A 16,673-nucleotide genomic window follows, 5' to 3' on the forward strand; every position below is an offset into this window, starting at 1 on the left:
AAAAAAAAAGCAACCAGGTGTTGGTGTCTGAAAAAGGCTGTCCGGATGGCAGACTCTAGGGACACAAGATTATCAGTGGTAGAGCAACCCTGGTGGAAGCCAGTAGGCCACGCGACTCCAGGACCCAACCCAACAACCGACACACCATAAGTTCCAGCAGCTTACAGACAACGTTGGTGAGGCTGATGAGCCAATAGCTATCCACTTCAAGTGGGTTTTTACCGGGTCTGAGCACCGGAATGATGGTGCTCTCCCGCCATTACAATGGAAAGACGCAATCACACCAGATTCGGTTGAAAATGACGAGGAGATGTCGCTTGTAGTCAGATGAGAGATGTTTAATCATCTGACTGTGGATCCGATCTGGTCCAGGAGCTGTGTCAGGGCAATGTGCAAGGGCAATGTGCAAGGGCACTGAGGAGTTCCCACTCTGTAAATGGGGCGTTATAGGATTCACTGTGGTGTGTAGTAAATGAGAGAACTTTCCCTTCCAGCCACCATTTGAGAGTCCAAAAGGCTGCGGGGTAATTCTCCGACGCAGAGGCTCAAGCATAGTGCCCAGCAAAGTGCTCGGCAATGGCTTTTGCGTCGGTAGATAAAACACCATTTATTTTAACACTGGGAACACCTGTTGGGGTCTGGTACCTGAAAACATGTTTCATCTTTGCCCAGACTTGGGAAGGTGACGTATGGCACCCAATGGTCAAGATATATCTTGACCAACACTCCTGCTCGCATCATTTGATAAGTTGGTGAATGCAAGCACGAAGCTGTTTAAAGGCTATGAGGTGCTTCAGGGAAGGGTGCCGCTTATGCTGCTGAAGAGCTTGCCGACGCTCCTTAATTGCTTCAGCGACTTCTGGCGACCACCAAGGGACAGTCTTCTACCAGAGGCACCTTAAAGAGTGAGGGATCGTGTTTTCTGCCACAGAAACAATTGTTGTAGTCACCTGCTCAACCATCACATCGATGTTCCAGTGTGGAGGAGATTCAACGGTGATAGCAGATGTGAAAGTTTCCTGGTCCACCTCGTTTAAAGCCCATCTCGGCAGGCATCCGTGGGCTTGATGCCGGGGCAGTGACAGGAAGATGGGGAAGTGGTCACTACCACATAGGTTGTCATGTGCTCTCGAGTGGATAGATGGGAGAAGTCCTGGGCTGCAAATGGATAAATCAATGGCCAAGTAACTACCTCCAGCCACACTGAAACGTGTGGTGGCCCCCGTATTCAAGAGGCAGAGGTCGAACTGAGACAGTAAAGTTTCGACATCTGTGCCTCGGCCAGTAAGCACGGTGCCACCCCACAAGGGGTTATAGGTGTTAAAACCTCCCAAAAGTAGGAAAGATTTAGGAAGTTGATCAATCAATGCAGTTGATACATTCAGGGATACTACACCATCTGGAGGAAGATATACATTGCAGACAGTTATTTACTGCACCATCATTCTGACAGCCACAGCTTCAAGAAGTGTTTGAAGGGGCACAGGTTCACTACAGGCCGAGTTTAGGACATAAACACAAACTCCAAACTCCACCTGACACTCAATTACAGTCGCTATGGTTCCTGTAGTATCCCTTATAGCCGCACAAGGCAGGGGTCTGCACTGCCGGGAACCAGGTTTCCTGGAGGGCGTGCAGAAAGCAGTTGTAAAGCTTAACAGTTGCCATAGCTCACCCAGGAGGTGGAAAAAACCACCACAATTCCACTGGAGGATGACATCATCATGAGACTTGGAAGGTATGGAACATTCAATGAGGCAGTTTACACCTCAGGGTCACCTGCTGCCACCGACTTCTTGTCTGAGCAGTTTATATCCATTGTGTTTAAGGGTCCAGCGAGATCTAGGTCCTCAGCGGATGCCAGAATCTCCACCACATCGGCAGACACAGAGCTTGGAAGTAGCGGTGGTGTGGGTGCCACTGTACTTCCCTTGGTCTTGGGGACCTTCTTTTGGATTTCTCTCACAGTTCCTTGGGTTTCCCTGGCTGGGAGGACTTCATTGATTCAGTCTCCGGGACTGAGGATGAGTGTGAAGCTCTGCGACTAGCTGCTTTTGGGCTCTTCAGCCACTGGCGGGTGTCATCTTTCCCACTAGCAGAAACCTGGGAAGGGAGTGACCCAAGGGACCCCTTCCTAGCGAGAGCAGCTGAAGAAGTTGTATGCTTCTAGAGCTTAGAAGTGGGTATGGACATCGCCGATGGTTGGGGGGATGTTGCTCCTGTAGTAGGTGGTGCAGGAGCAACAGGGAGGGAAGTCCCCCCCCCCCCCCCATCAAGTGGACAGGTGTAGTCTTCTGGCTCTGAGAGGTGACTGGGGTTGGCAGAGCTGATGGGGCTAGAACTGTTTTAGAGGCAGCGTAAGACAATGTCATGCGTACAGGATGTAGACGTTCAAACTTCCTCTTAGCCTCAGTGTAGGTCAGTCAGTCCAGGGTCTTGTACTCCATGATTTTCCTTTCTTTTTGGAGAATCCCGCAGTCTGGCGAGCAAGGCGAATGGTGCTCTCCACAGCTGACACAGATCGGAGGAGGGGCACATGGAGTATTGGAATACGATGGGTGTCCGCAATCTCGACATGTGATCCTGTAAGTACAGTGGGAAGAGATATGACTGAACTTCCAACATTTAAAGCACTGCATTGGGTGAGGGATATAGGTTTTACAACGGTAGACCATCACCTTGACCTTCCCAGGCAATGTATCACCCTCAAAGGCCAAGATGAAGGCACCGGTGGCAACCTGATTATCCCTCGGACCCTGGTGGACACGCTGAACGAAATTTACACCTCACCATTCTAAATTGGTGCGCAGCCCATTGTCGGACTGCAAAAGAAGGCCCCTGTGAAATATGATACCCTGGACCATATTTCAGCTCTTATGGGGCATGATGGTTACAGAAACATCCTCCAGCTTCTCACAAGCGAATAACGCCCTTGACTGGGCAGAGGATGCTGTTTTGATCAAGACTGACCCAGATCTCATTTTGGACAAGCCCTCCACCTCCCCAAACTTGTCCTCTAAATGCTCAACAAAAAACTGATGCTTCATCGTCATGAAAGATTCCCATCAGCTCTCAAACATACAAGGTACCGAGGCGAATAAGAGCCGCTGCCATCCTTAGCCTAACGTTCCTCCCATGGTGTGGCCAGGGAGGTGAACAATTTGGAGTCCTTCTTCTGTGCATTGAATTGAGCCCATGAACGCTTAGCGACTGCTGGTGTTTGACCACCATCAAGAGATGAAGTACTATGCTTCATTGCGTGTCATCCACCCTGATGCCACCCACTTTGACCAGGAACCCTCCCCACAGGCGCTAGCCAGCCCCAGCAAAGACCACCTGGCAGGATGGCCATTGCTGGGAGTCCCGATGCCCCAGGGGGATGGGCATCTACCCCTTGGCATACATGGGGAGTAACGGCACAAACATCAGCAGAGTGATCCCTGTGTGGTCAGGGGGCTATAACCAACAGGGTACATGGTGACCCCACCACAATGGACTGGCTACCGTGCTGAATATCAGGTGCAACCAAGCAAACAAGTCCATTATCATCATCAGCAAAGAAAAGATACTGCACAGTTGATGGGAAAATGTGCACCCAGTTGAAGAATGAGCAGAAGTGCAGATCCATGTCGACGAAGGATGTGATAGGTCTCAGTGCATGATGGACACGATGCACCATGCAAGGCACCCTCCCCCAATTGGCTTGCTCTTCGGGAAGATTTTGAAAAATGGAGGTCGAACCCTACAGGGGACCATCAAAAAGGCCGAAATGTGTGAGACTCCTTTTAGTCGCCTCTTAGAACAGGCAGAAATACCTCGGGCCTTTTCTAAGCCCCAGGCCTGTAGGGGGGCCATTCCTGGCAGTCAGACTCTTTGAAATTCTGAAGGTTGTAGGTATAAAATATGGGGAGAAAAAGTTATTTATAGGTTTTAAAAAGGCCACACTGTGGTTGTAAGAATTGAAGGAATATGAAAGGGAAGCAGTGATTGGGAAGTGAGTGAGGCATGGTTGTAGCCTACTCCTTATGTTTTTAATCTGTACACTGAGCAAGAAGTAATGGAAAACAAGAAGAAATTTCAGAAGAAGAAGTTCAGGGAAAGGAAATAAAAACTGCATGGTTTGTCCATGACATTGTAATTGCGTCAGCGACAGCAAAGGACTTGGAAGAGCAATTGTGTTGAACAATTGTGTCTTGAAAAGAGATTATATGATGAATATCACCAAAAGCCATGGAATGCAGTCGAATTAAATCAGGTGATAGTGAAGGAATTGGATTAGGAAATGAAATACTAAAAGTAGTAGACAAGTTCTGATATCTGGACAGCAAAATAAATGAGGATGGCTAAAGTACAGATGATTTAAAATGTAAATTGGTTATATCAAGAAATGTATTTCTGGAAAAGAGGAATATAAAACGTGTAATACAAATTTAAGTGTTGTTATGTATTTTCTGAAGATATTTGTATGTAGTGTAGCCTTGTACAAATGGGAAATGTTAATTATGAGCAGTTCAGACAAGAAGAAAATAGAAGTTTTTGAAATGTGGTGTTACAGAAGAATGCTGAAGATTAGATGAGTAGATTGAGTAACTTATATGGAGCTACCGAAACAAATCAGGAGCAAAAAGAAATTTATGGCATAACTTGGACAGAAGGGATCGGCTGACAGAAATGAATGAAGTTAGCAGGTTCAAAAAGATGTAGGTTGCAGTAGTTACGAAGAAATGAAGGGACTTGCACAGGACAGAGTAGTGAGGAGACCTGAAACAAATCAGTCTTCACTCAGAAGACCACCACAATAACAGCAGCAAATCATACATGAAAGAAACTTTGAACACCTAATTCTCTGTAAATACACAAAGAAACAGCAAATGAAATTCAAGGTGATAACAAAGATACACTGTTGGCACTCAAAATAGTCTCACATTGGAAAAAATACAGACTGTTGCTGGTGGTCATGTTATTAACATCTGGAGAAAGCAGTATGGTTTTTCAGAAGTCTGATGTAAGAATGTTATTTGACTCTCAAAATAGTACTAAACTGCTGATACATAACTAAAATTGCTCAAGAACACGTTGCTGAATGCATCTTGCACAAAAACAAATAACAATGCTAATACTGCGCTCACTCAATTAATATTTTATTAGCATTCAAGGCACTGATCTCGTCAAATAAATGTACGATAAAAAATTTTTTCTTGTGCCTAGAAGGTGGCAACTTTATTTTATTTGTTGCTACAGCTCTTTATGCTTTATTTTCATTTTACTGCCAGTTCTCCAACTCGTGGTTTCCCAAACTGTGTGAATAAGTGCCCTGCGAAAGAAGCTGTTAATAACATGTTAATTATTGATCCTGATATTTTGAGATAGTAATTTTTTAATTTTTTTTAATGATATCTGTGTTATTACCTATGATGTAAAATTGAAGTTGGCAATGAATAAAACAAGTTTTTTTTTTTATTTGTTAATCTTCAAATTAACAAGGTGTTCCATCAAACCACCAGGATCCTCAAATTGTTCTGTCAGACTAAAGTTTGGGAAACCTTACTTTACCTACACATTCTTCAAGGGTATTCTATAGTCTGCAAATGTTCCTCTACTTTCGTACCTCGAATTCCACCAGCAACATCACTTCCTACACCCAAATTACTGAAAAAAACAAGATTACTAACATTAAAAAATACAGGGTGATTCAAACAGAATACCACAACTTTAAAAATGTGTATTTAATGAAAGAAACATAATATAACCTTCTGTTATACATCATTACAAAGAGTATTTAAAAAGGTTTTTTTTTCACTCAAAAACAAGTTCAGAGATGTTCAATATGGCCCCCTCCAGACACACGAGCAATATCAACCCGATACTCCAACTCGTTCCACACTCTCTGTAGCATATCAGGCGTAACAGTTTGGATAGCTGCTGTTATTTCTCGTTTCAAATCATCAATGGTGGCTGGGAGAGGTGGCCGAAACACCATATCCTTAACATACCCCCATAAGAAAAAATCGCAGAGGGTAAGATCAGGGCCTCTTGGAGGCCAGTGATGAAGTGCTCTGTCACGGGCTGCCTGGCGGCCGATCCATCACCTCGGGTAGTTGACGTTCAGGTTTCATAACTAACCTTTTTCGTAGGACTCTCCATACAGTTGACTGTGGAATTTGCAGCTCTCTGCTAGCTCTGCGAGTCGATTTTCCTGGGCTGCGAACAAATGCTTGCTGGATGCGTGCTACATTTTCATCACTCGTTCTCGGCCGTCCAGAACTTTTCCCTTTGCACAAACACCCATTCTATGTAAACTGTTTATACCAACGTTTAATACACCACCTATCAGGAAGTTTAACACCATACTTCGTTCGAAATGCATGCTGAACAACTGTCGTCGATTCACTTCTGCCGTACTCAATAACACAAAAAGCTTTCTGTTGAGCGGTCGCCATCTTAGCATCAACTGACGCTGACGCCTAGTCAACAGCGCCTCAAGCGAACAAATGTACAACTAAATGAAACTTTATAGCTCCCTTAATTCGCTGACAGATAGTGCTTAGCTCTGCCTTTTGTCGTTGCAGAGTTTTAAATTCCTAAAGTTGTGGTATTCTTTTTGAATCATCCTGTAAATAAAAGAGCACATTTATGTTATGTTCATCTACAATCTCTCCACTGCAGGATGCGCTATATAGATGACTGTTTGTTTTTACAGATAGAGTACACACTCTTTTAATGGAAAGAACTAGGCTGTATTGTTTTCAAAGGAACCGTTAATGATTTACAGAAGCCAACAGAAACCTATATCTGATAGACAGGGATATGAACAACTGCATTCTCAAATACAAGTAAAGTAGCGTATCACCTTGCTTGGCAATTTCTATTTAGTCCTTTATGCACAGTTTTGTCATTTTTTGGTTTTTACATGTAAAAATTAATTACTGAAGGCAATAATACCTCTGATGATTCTGCATGACCTTTAAAGGTGAAGTAGCAAATCGAAGATCCCACAGCTGTATGACTGGAGTCTGGTCATCTTCAGAAGCCAGACACATTTGTGTAGCAACATCAGGATGCCAGGCTACAACTTTCCACCTGACCTACAAATAAATGTTGTGTTACAAACATTTACACAATCTGTCTTCAGTAATATCAATAATTATGTAAAGGATGACACATCGAGTTGAAAACATGTACAATTAAAAGATTGTTACACATTAAGCTTTTGGCCAAAGCCTTCATCAGAAAAGAGGATGTGCTTGCATGAATGCACGAGTCCTCTATGAGATTTCTTCTTCTTCTTCTTCTTCTTCTTCTTCTTCTTTTTTGTGTAATGCATGACACACAGCCGTTTAATTGTCTTATTTCAATTTCTAGTTTTGGTATTACCCCACAAGAAAACAAGTCGTTAATCTCACATCATAGTATTTATCAATATAGCAATCCATATAATTCCTGTCTCATTTAAACTGCAGAACATGTATCTAAATACAGCCATTTGTGCAAAAAAGGTGCTGTATCCAATCAGAAATCACAGTTACAACCCAATTGCAACTGTGGTTTCTAACTGGATACCAGTTGCATTCTCATGTTCTGCAGTTTAGATGGGATAATGGCATAATCCCAAAACTGGTAACTGTAATAAAATGTGTGTGTCACACATTTAAAAAAATATTTTAAAGTTGTTGGAAATCGTGATCAAAAAATGTTCATCCATAAATGTATAGGCTCAAAATTTTGGAGCCACTAACTGTTTTTAGATATGGCCAGAAACTCTTTTGGTTTTATAGGAGCCCTTTTTATACAATTCTACTGCAGTAGCTGCTTCACTAAGCATCTATACAGCCCCAATGCTTTGTATCTCACCCATTTTGCAACAGATGCTGTTTCTTAAGAAGTTTCTTTATGAAGACTACCATAGAGTACGCCTCCCACCAAGATTGAGTCACAGATTCTCTACTGTCTCCAGTCCAGAGCTAAATGTTTCAAGTTCCCCTTTGAGATATGATACAACTGCCAACTGGCTGTTAATACAGTTTGCTGAACACGTAAATCTTGCCACTTGTTTTAGATATCCTCTGTACTTTGTTAATTGTGTTGCTGCAACCACCTTGTGGTCACTGATACTCATTTCAAAATGGACATTCTCTAAGAGGTCATGTCTATTTGTTGCCATTAGATGTATTATATTTCTGTCACGAGTGGGCTTCCAAACTATTTGTGCTAAGTAGCTTTCGGAGAATGTATTTAGTATTGTTCTGGAGCAGCTTATCACACCCACCACTTACAAACTTGTCACCCTAATTCAGTGTTGGATTATTAATGCCTCCCCCAATGACTACAAAAGATTGAGAAACATGCATATTCCGAACTCGGATACGAAACAGCCGATGTCAAATGGTGATCGTAAGAAAGAGTGTAGTACATTTCTCACAATTAGTTAAGAGAAAGGTACACTGAAGATATTTGTTGAATTTGGGCCAAAATTTGGTACAAGAAGTAATTCTTTATGGAAGTTTGGATTGCATGAAAGTAATTAAATAAATTTTGCATTTGTATTTGTTACTGTTACTAATATGCACATCCAACAGTTTCATTCCAGAAGGGAAACAGCAACCAAAAGTAGTAGGAGAAAATGGTGGGCCTGCGCACAAGAAAGTCTATTTCATCTGTCACAAGGTTATAACCCACCTTTCTGTGAACCAAATAACACATTAAACAAATAAATTGCATTACTGTACCACCTGGATTTTAACTTGGACTTAACCCTTGCACTTTGTAATGCAGACACAGGACATCTCCATACATTCTTATTCCAACAGCCTCCACCCAGGTGGTGAGCGCATCACACAGATTTGTGCTAGTCTCTTTGGGGAAACAATGACGCCACTGACCAACAATTCGGGTATACATTAAAACAAAAATTGCACTTTCGTTCAACTATATTATATAAGGATTACAATACAAAACTTTTTATCACATAATTTTTTTGAAACACTTCACAGTGGACTTTTTCCATTATCATTTCACTTGAACTGTTTACAAATTAATCGCTGTCATCATCAAAATCATTGTCTCTTTCACTGTCACTTAGAGATTTCAATAAAAGTTCTCCAATCTCTTCCTTAGAAAGGATTTGGCATAAAGAACTAGCCATTTCACACCTACTGACTTTAATGTAATAATTACAACCCTAATCTCAAAACAAATGCTTAGTTCAACACTAAATTAACACAGACTTCCCTAAATGGCAGTAAATGCATCGTTGATGCATAGTACAGTCCGATTTGAGAATGAAACATGTGAGAGCTACAAATATTGTGCGGAACACCACTCAATGGTGGAGTGGAAAGGGTTAAAGCAATACAACAGAAAATGCATAATGTCCTAGTACTCATATGTACAGAAGGACAAGCAGGAAACATATGCTTTAAGGAGTACACACAATGTTCATACATCACTAAACAAACTGGCAATACCATGACCAGGTGGGGGAGGTGGGAAGGGAGAGAGGGAAGGGGAAGTAAGGGGGAATTGAGGGGGAAGTGAGGGGGAAAGGAAGAGAGGGGAGGGGGAAGGAAGAGAGGGGAGGGGGGAAAGGGAGAGAGGGGAGGGGGGAAAGGGAGAGAGGGGAGGGGGGAAAGGGAGAGAGGGGAGGGGGGAAAGGGAGAGAGGGGAGGGGGGAAAGGGAGAGAGGGGAGGGGGAAAGGGAGAGGGGGGGGAGGGGAAGGGAGAGAGGGGGGAGGGGAAAGGGAGAGAGGGGGGAGGGGGCAGGGGGAGAGGGGAGGGGGAGGGGGCATGGGGAGAGGGGAAGGAGGGAGAGAGGGGAGAGGGGGAGAGGGGGAGGGAGGGAGGGAGAGAGGGAGAGGGAGGGAGGGAGAGAGGGGGAGAGAGGGGGAGAGAGGGGGGAGGGGGAGGGGATTTTTTTTGTGGGGTTTAAGGGCGCTCAACTACTGAGGTCATTAGCGCCCAGTCACTGTTAGAGCACAGGGAATCTAGTAAAACTCAAGGGGAGGAGGGGGACACCAGAAAGACCTAACAAAGATGTAGATAAAATAAGTAAAAAGGTTAGATGTCTTTGGACAAGCCAGTCAAAGTTATAAAATGCATAACACGAGCTGCTGCTCGAGCATCATCAGCTAAAATATCCGGTAAAGTAGATGGCAGGGACAGGACAACACGAGATTGACTAAAGCGGGGCCACGACAATAAAACATGGCGCACTGTTAATGCCTGACCACAAGGGCACTGCGGGGCTGGGTCACCGGAGAGCAGGTAGCGGTGGCTAAACCGGCAATGCCCAATCCGCAACCTGGTCAGAAGGACCTCCTCTCGCCGAGATGGTCAGGAGGAGGTTGTCCAAGCAGTTGGGAGCGGTTTTACTGCCCGGAGCTTGTTTCCTTGGAGGGATGACCAAGCATCCCACCACAACGACACAAGCCTCTTACAAACATCCCCACAAATGTCAGATGACGGGACACAATGGGAGGCTGGCCGAGGCAGGAGGACTGCAGCCTTGGCTGCAGCATCTCCAGCCTCATTCCCAGGCACTCCTACATGTCCGGGAACCCACAGAAAGCTGACAGGAGAACCATTATCAGCGAAAGAATGGAGGGACTGCTGTATCCATTGAGCCAAGGGATGGACCGGATAGGGAGCTCCAAGGCTCTGAAGAGCACTGAGTGAGTCAGAGCAGAGTACATACGATGAATGGCGGTGGCGGCGGGCATACCTAACGGCCTGATGGAGAGCAAAAAGCTCGGCCGTAAAGCTGGAACATTGGTCAAGGAGCCGGTATTTAAAGGTGGCGGCCCCCACGACAAAGGCACAGCTGACACCATCGACAGTTTTGGTGCCATCAGTGTAAATAAAGGTGTGACCGGCAAGTCGAGCATGAAGTTCGACAAACCATGAGCAATACACTGCAGCCGGAGTACCCTCCTTCGGGAGTGAGCTGAGGTCGAGATAAATATGAACCGGAGCCTGGAGCCAAGGTGGTGTCGGGCTCTCACCCTCTCTGAAGGTGGTAGGGAGGGCAAAATCCAATTGTCGAAGCAGGCGACAGAAGCAGACTCCGGGGGGCAGCAGGGCAGACACATACAACCCGTACTGACGGTCGAGAGAATCGGCGAAGAACGACTGGTAAGAGGGGTGGTCAGGCATAGACAACAGCCGGCAGGCATACCGACACAGCAGTACGTCGTGCCGGTATGTCAATGGTAATTCGGCAGCTTCAGCATAAAGACTCTCGACAGGACTAGTGTAGAAGGCTCCGGTCGCAAGACGTAACCCCCGATGGTGGATGGAGTTGAGACGGCGTAAGAGGGATGGCCGAGCAGACGAGTAGACGAAGCTCCCATAATCCAGCTTCGATCGGACTATGGACCGATACAAGTGAAGCAGGACAGTGCGATCCGCTCCCCAAGATGAACCACTAAGAACTCTGAGGACATTAAGGGAACGTGTACAACGGGCCGCCAAATAAGAGACATGCAGAGACCAACACAGTTTCCTGTCCAACGTGAGCCCTAGAAACTTAGTTGTTTCCACGAATGGGAGAACAATGGGACCGAGATGTAAGGATGGCAGAAGGAACGCTTTATATCGCCAAAAGTTGATACAAACCGTCTTCTCTTCAGAGAACCGGAAGCCATTTGCCACGCTCAATAAGTATAGGCTGTCTAGACAACGCTGAAGGCAGCGCTCAAGGAGGCATGTTCTCTGGGCACTGCAGTAGATCGCGAAGTCATCGACAAAGAGACAGCCTGAGACATTAGGTGGAATGCAATCCACAATTGGATTGATCGCGATGGCAAAAAGGGCTACACTCAAGACGGAGCCCTGAAGCACTCTGTTCTCCTGGAGGAAGACGTCGGACAATACGGAACCCACACGTACCCTAAACTTTCGATCCGTTAAAAAGGAATCAATAAAAAGGGGCAGGCGACCGCGTAGGACCCACCTGTGCATAGTGCGGAGGATACCTCCTCTCCAACAGGTATCATAAGCCTTCTCCGAATCGAAGAACACGGCTACCGTTTGGCGCCTTCGCAAAAAGTTGTTCATGATGAATGTCGACAAGGTCACAAGGTGGTCAACAGCGGAGCGGCGGCGACGAAAGCCGCATTGGACATTGGTAAGTAGCCGTCGAGATTCAAGAATCCAAACTAACCGAGCATGAACCATGCGCTCCATCACCTTACAGACACAGCTTGTAAGAGAAATGGGGCGGTAACTAGAAGGAAGGTGTCTATCCTTCCCGGGTTTGGGTATAGGAACAACGACGGCGTCACGCCAACGCATGGGGACCTGACCTTCGGTCCAGACGCGATTGTAGGTACGAAGAAGGAAGCTTTTGCCCGCCGGAGAAAGGTGTGCCAGCATCTGAACGTGAATGGCATCTGGCCCCGGAGCAGAGGACCGGGACAGTGCAAGCGCACGTTCGAGTTCCCGCATAGTAAAGGGGGCACTATAAGTTTCCAGATTCAGCGAGTGGAAGGAAGGTCGCCGAGCCTCTTCTGCCTCTTTCCTGGGAAGGAAGGCAGGGTGGTAATGGGCGGAGCTTGAAACCTCCGCGAAAAACCGGCCGAAGGCGTTGGAGACAGCCACAGGATCAACGAGGACCTCATTACCTGAGGTCAGGCCAGGTACCGAGGAGTGGGCCTTAATGCCCGACAGCTGGCGCAGGCCACCCCATACGACAGAAGAGGGAGTAAAACTGTTAAAGGAGCTGGTGAAAGAGGCCCAACAAGCTTTTTTGCTGTCTTTGATGACTCTACGGCACTGCGCTCGGAGTCGTTTGTATCCAATACAATTCGCCAACGTAGGATGGCGGCGAAAGGTGCGTAAAGCACGTCGTCGAGCACGGATAGCATCTCTAAAAGCCTCGTTCCACCAGGGGACGGAAACGCGACGTGAAGAAGAGGTAGTACGAGGAATGGAACGTTCGGCAGCATTGATGATAACAGCCGTGAGGTATTCGACCTGACTGTCACAACTGAGAAAATCGTGGTCCGGAAAGGTCGCCAGGGAGGAGTAAAGCCCCCAGTCAGCTTTCGGTATGTTCCAGCTCGAAGGACGTGGGGATGGGGTGTGGTGCAGGAGACGAACGACACAGGGGAAGTGGTCGCTCGAATAGGTGTCAGAAAGGACATACCACTCGAACCAACTGGCAAGAGTGGTAGAACAGATCGAGAGGTCCAAGTGGGAGTAGGTATGAGTAGAGTCCGAGAGGAAAGTGGGGCGCCAGTATTGAGGCAGACAAGATTGAGATGGTTGAAGACATCCGCCAAGAGTGAGCCTCTTTGACAGGACACAGGAGAGCCCCAAAGGGGATGATGGGCATTGAAGTCGCCAAACAATAAAAACGGCGGGGGAAGCTGAACAATCAGGTGCATCATGTCAGCCCGACTAACAGCGGATGACGATGGAGTGTAGATGGTACAAACTGAAAAAGTAAAAGCAGAAAGAGTAATACGGACAGCTATTGCTTGGAGTGGGGTGGTCAATGGGATGGGATGGTAATAGACATTGTCCCGAACGAGCAACATGACCCCACCATGAGCTGGGATACTGTCCACAGGGGTGAGGTCATACCGCTCCGAGGTATAGTGGGTAAAGGCAATACGGTCAGTCGGGCGCAACTTGGTTTCCTGGAGACCAAGGACAAGCGGACAGTGCAGGTGGAGGAGCAGTTGTAATTCCTCCCGATTAGATCGAATACCTCTTATGTTCCAATGTAACAAGGCCATCGCTAGTCAAAAAAGAGGGGCAACGAGACGGGGGAAGAGCTGGTCACCTCGATGGCCGCGGAGGGCCAGGTTTCGAGGGAACAACGCTACAACCGGCGGGAGGCGGATCCTGTTCCATCGAGTCGTCGCCAGCTGCGGCCGCTGTCCCTGGTGGTCTAGGAGGGGCAGCATCATTAGCCGACGAGAGGCCAGCTGAGCGCCTGGCAGCAGAGCGTCCCGGCGAAACTGAGGACGGCCGGGAGCAGCGACTCACGGATGGAGCGTCAGACGAAACGGGCCGGGGTGGAGAGGGGGATAGAGACTTCTTCTTGGGGGCCTTCTTGGAAGTCCGAGGAGGCACAGGGGGTGGTGGACTGGACCTGAAGAAGGTCCTCACGCGCGGGGTCCGTTTTGGAACGCCGGACCTCGGAAGCTGGGGTCCGGAACATTTCCCCGATGGACGCCTGAGAAGAGGATCGCAGGAGGTCCCGATGAAAAATAACCCCCTGCGTCCTATTTAGTGCCAGATGCGGGACAATGGACACTGGGATATTCCCTAGGCGGTCGCACGTCTAGAGCACCGCCGACTGTGTGGCGGAGGTGGTCTTTATAAGAACGGACCCCGAACGCATCTTACTGAGAGCCTCGATTTCCCCGAAGATGTCCTCAATGTGCTGAACAAAGAACATGGGCTTGGAGGTGGCGAACGTCCCCCCATCAGTTCGAGAACAGACCAAATAGCGGGGGAAGTACTTCGCCCCAAGCCGGTGGGCCTGTCCCTCCTCCCAGGGAGTGGCCACCTGATACGTGTTGACGTTTCATCTGCGAAACGTCCGCCCCGATACCACCCACTCCGACCAGGGGCTCTCCCCATGGGCGCCACCCAGCCTCAGCAAGGGCCACCTGGCAGGATGACCGTTGCCGGGAGTCCTGCTGCCCCAAGGAGACGGGCATCTACTCCTTGGCCGACGTGGGGAGGGTGCAGCTCAGGTATCGGCAGTACGATCCCTGTGTTGTCAGGGGGCTACAACCTAGAGGGTACTGACGACCCCACCACAACGGGCTGGCTACCGTGCTGGATTTCTGGTGCCATGGAAAGTCCATCATGATCGTAGGTGCAGATGGGGACGCACTATGGGCGTAACTTGTACAACCCATCAGGCTTTGAGGCCCAATTTGAGGAATAGTGGGTATGGTTACAACGCCGTTACAATGCTGAGTGCCAAGGTCTTAGTGCACTGAGGACCAGTGGTACACCATGTAAGGCGTCCTTCCCCAAAAGGCTCGTACTTCTGTAGAATTTTGAAAAATGGAGGTCAAACCCCAAAGGGGACCATCACATGGAAGCCCAAAACGGTTGAAACTCCTTTCAGTTGCCTCTTACGACAGGCAGGAATACCTCGGGCCTATTCTTACCCCGGACCCGCAGGGGGTAGGGGGAGGGGGGAGAGAGAGAAGGGAGGGGGAGGGGAGAGAGAGAAGAGAGGGAGAGGGGAGAGAGAGAGAAGGGAGGGGGAGGGGAGAGAGAGAGAGAGAGAGAAGGGAGGGGGAGGGGAGAGAGAGAGAGAGAAGGGAGGGGGAGGGGAGAGAGAGAGAAGGGAGGGGGAGGGGAGGGAGAGAGAAGGGAGGGGGAGGGGAGGGAGAGAGAAGGGAGGGGGAGGGGAGGGAGAGAGAAGGGAGGGGGAGAGGGGAGGGAGAGCAGGGGAATAGAGGAAAAAGATACCGCAAAATTGTCATGCCAGCCCATGATAAATTTCTAGTGTGAGAACTATGAGCGTACAAAATACAACTCCGGGAATTCACTTCTGGAGACTGACGAAAAAAAGCTAAAGATAACGCAAGTACTTTCTTAGCATGTCTTATCACATCTTTGCTCTGAAAGGAAAATAGTGTAAATACAAAACAGGATCATTTGGAGTGAAATGCATCACAAGATCAATAATTACTATCTATCCATAAAACTAAAATGACATGATTCATCACCCAACACTAGTGCAAGTAAGTCACTCTTGAAATACAGGGTGAACATTAATAAAACCAACAAACCACTGGGACGGATTCCTGACTGGAAATGGAGGAAAAAAGGTTCTATGAACATGTGTCCTGAAAGTCATCGTTGGCACAATGTATGGAACTGACAGTTTCTCTGACCACATGCCATGTGTTCCTTGTGTGTTGCTGGGCGTGAGATTGATGCAGCGTACTTTGAACAGCAGAATGATCCAGTATTCATGTTGGGAACAGGCCAAGGTGGTGGTGATGTGTGGCAATGCAGATGAAAACAATCAAGAGGCTGCATGGCTGTACCAAAACAAGTACAGTCACAAACACCAACATCACACAACATTCCAAACCCCTTTCGTGAGTTTGCATGCTCTCAGATCCTTTCAGTGAGATGAATGTGAAGGGAGGCAGTGGACTGTGCTTACATCAGATTTTGAGGACCAGGTTCTGCAGGATATTCAGACGAACCTTAGTACAAGCTCCAGGCAAGTGGCCCACCAACATGGTGGAAGTCAGAGTACAATTACATGTATCCTGTATGATAACTGCTACTATCCCTGTCACAAGCAATCCCATGGAGGCCACTTTGAACATCTGTTGTGATGTAGAAGCATTGCAGCTACATACAGTGTTCTGGGACAATTTGTTGCTGTTGCACACACACCGTCCATTTCCAGACACATATTCTTAGGATCTTTTTTTCTCCATTTCCAGTCAGGAACCCATCCCTGCAGTTTGTCGGTTTTATTAATGTTCACCTTGTATCAGTGGTCTACTATCCTACTGTTTCCAAATACTGTGTTCCTGAAAATAATCTTTGTTTGCAATTGCATAGTTCTTTTTTATTTTTTACTGTTAACACACTAATCTACTTTGACACGTGCACAGATGTAACACCAACTACACTACTCTAATTCAAACATGCAATCTTCCAATTTATACGCACTGTTCTGT

The 16,673-nt window shown here is 47.1% G+C and overlaps 1 protein-coding gene across 5 annotated transcripts in view; it reads right to left on the reverse strand.

The window, feature by feature from the left end:
- LOC126237386 (protein transport protein Sec31A) overlaps positions 1–16,673 on the reverse strand; it is a 167,035-nt gene that overhangs the window by 131,880 nt on the left and 18,482 nt on the right. For all 5 annotated transcript variants that reach the window (XM_049947469.1, XM_049947472.1, XM_049947468.1 and 2 more), the window contains exon 6: positions 6,943–7,085. In XM_049947469.1, the coding sequence (XP_049803426.1) occupies positions 6,943–7,085 (143 nt within the window). The remainder of the gene's footprint in view (positions 1–6,942; positions 7,086–16,673) is intronic.

This window comes from Schistocerca nitens, chromosome 2, assembly GCF_023898315.1.
Source record: "Schistocerca nitens isolate TAMUIC-IGC-003100 chromosome 2, iqSchNite1.1, whole genome shotgun sequence".
Classification (NCBI taxonomy): Eukaryota; Metazoa; Arthropoda; class Insecta; order Orthoptera; family Acrididae; genus Schistocerca; species Schistocerca nitens.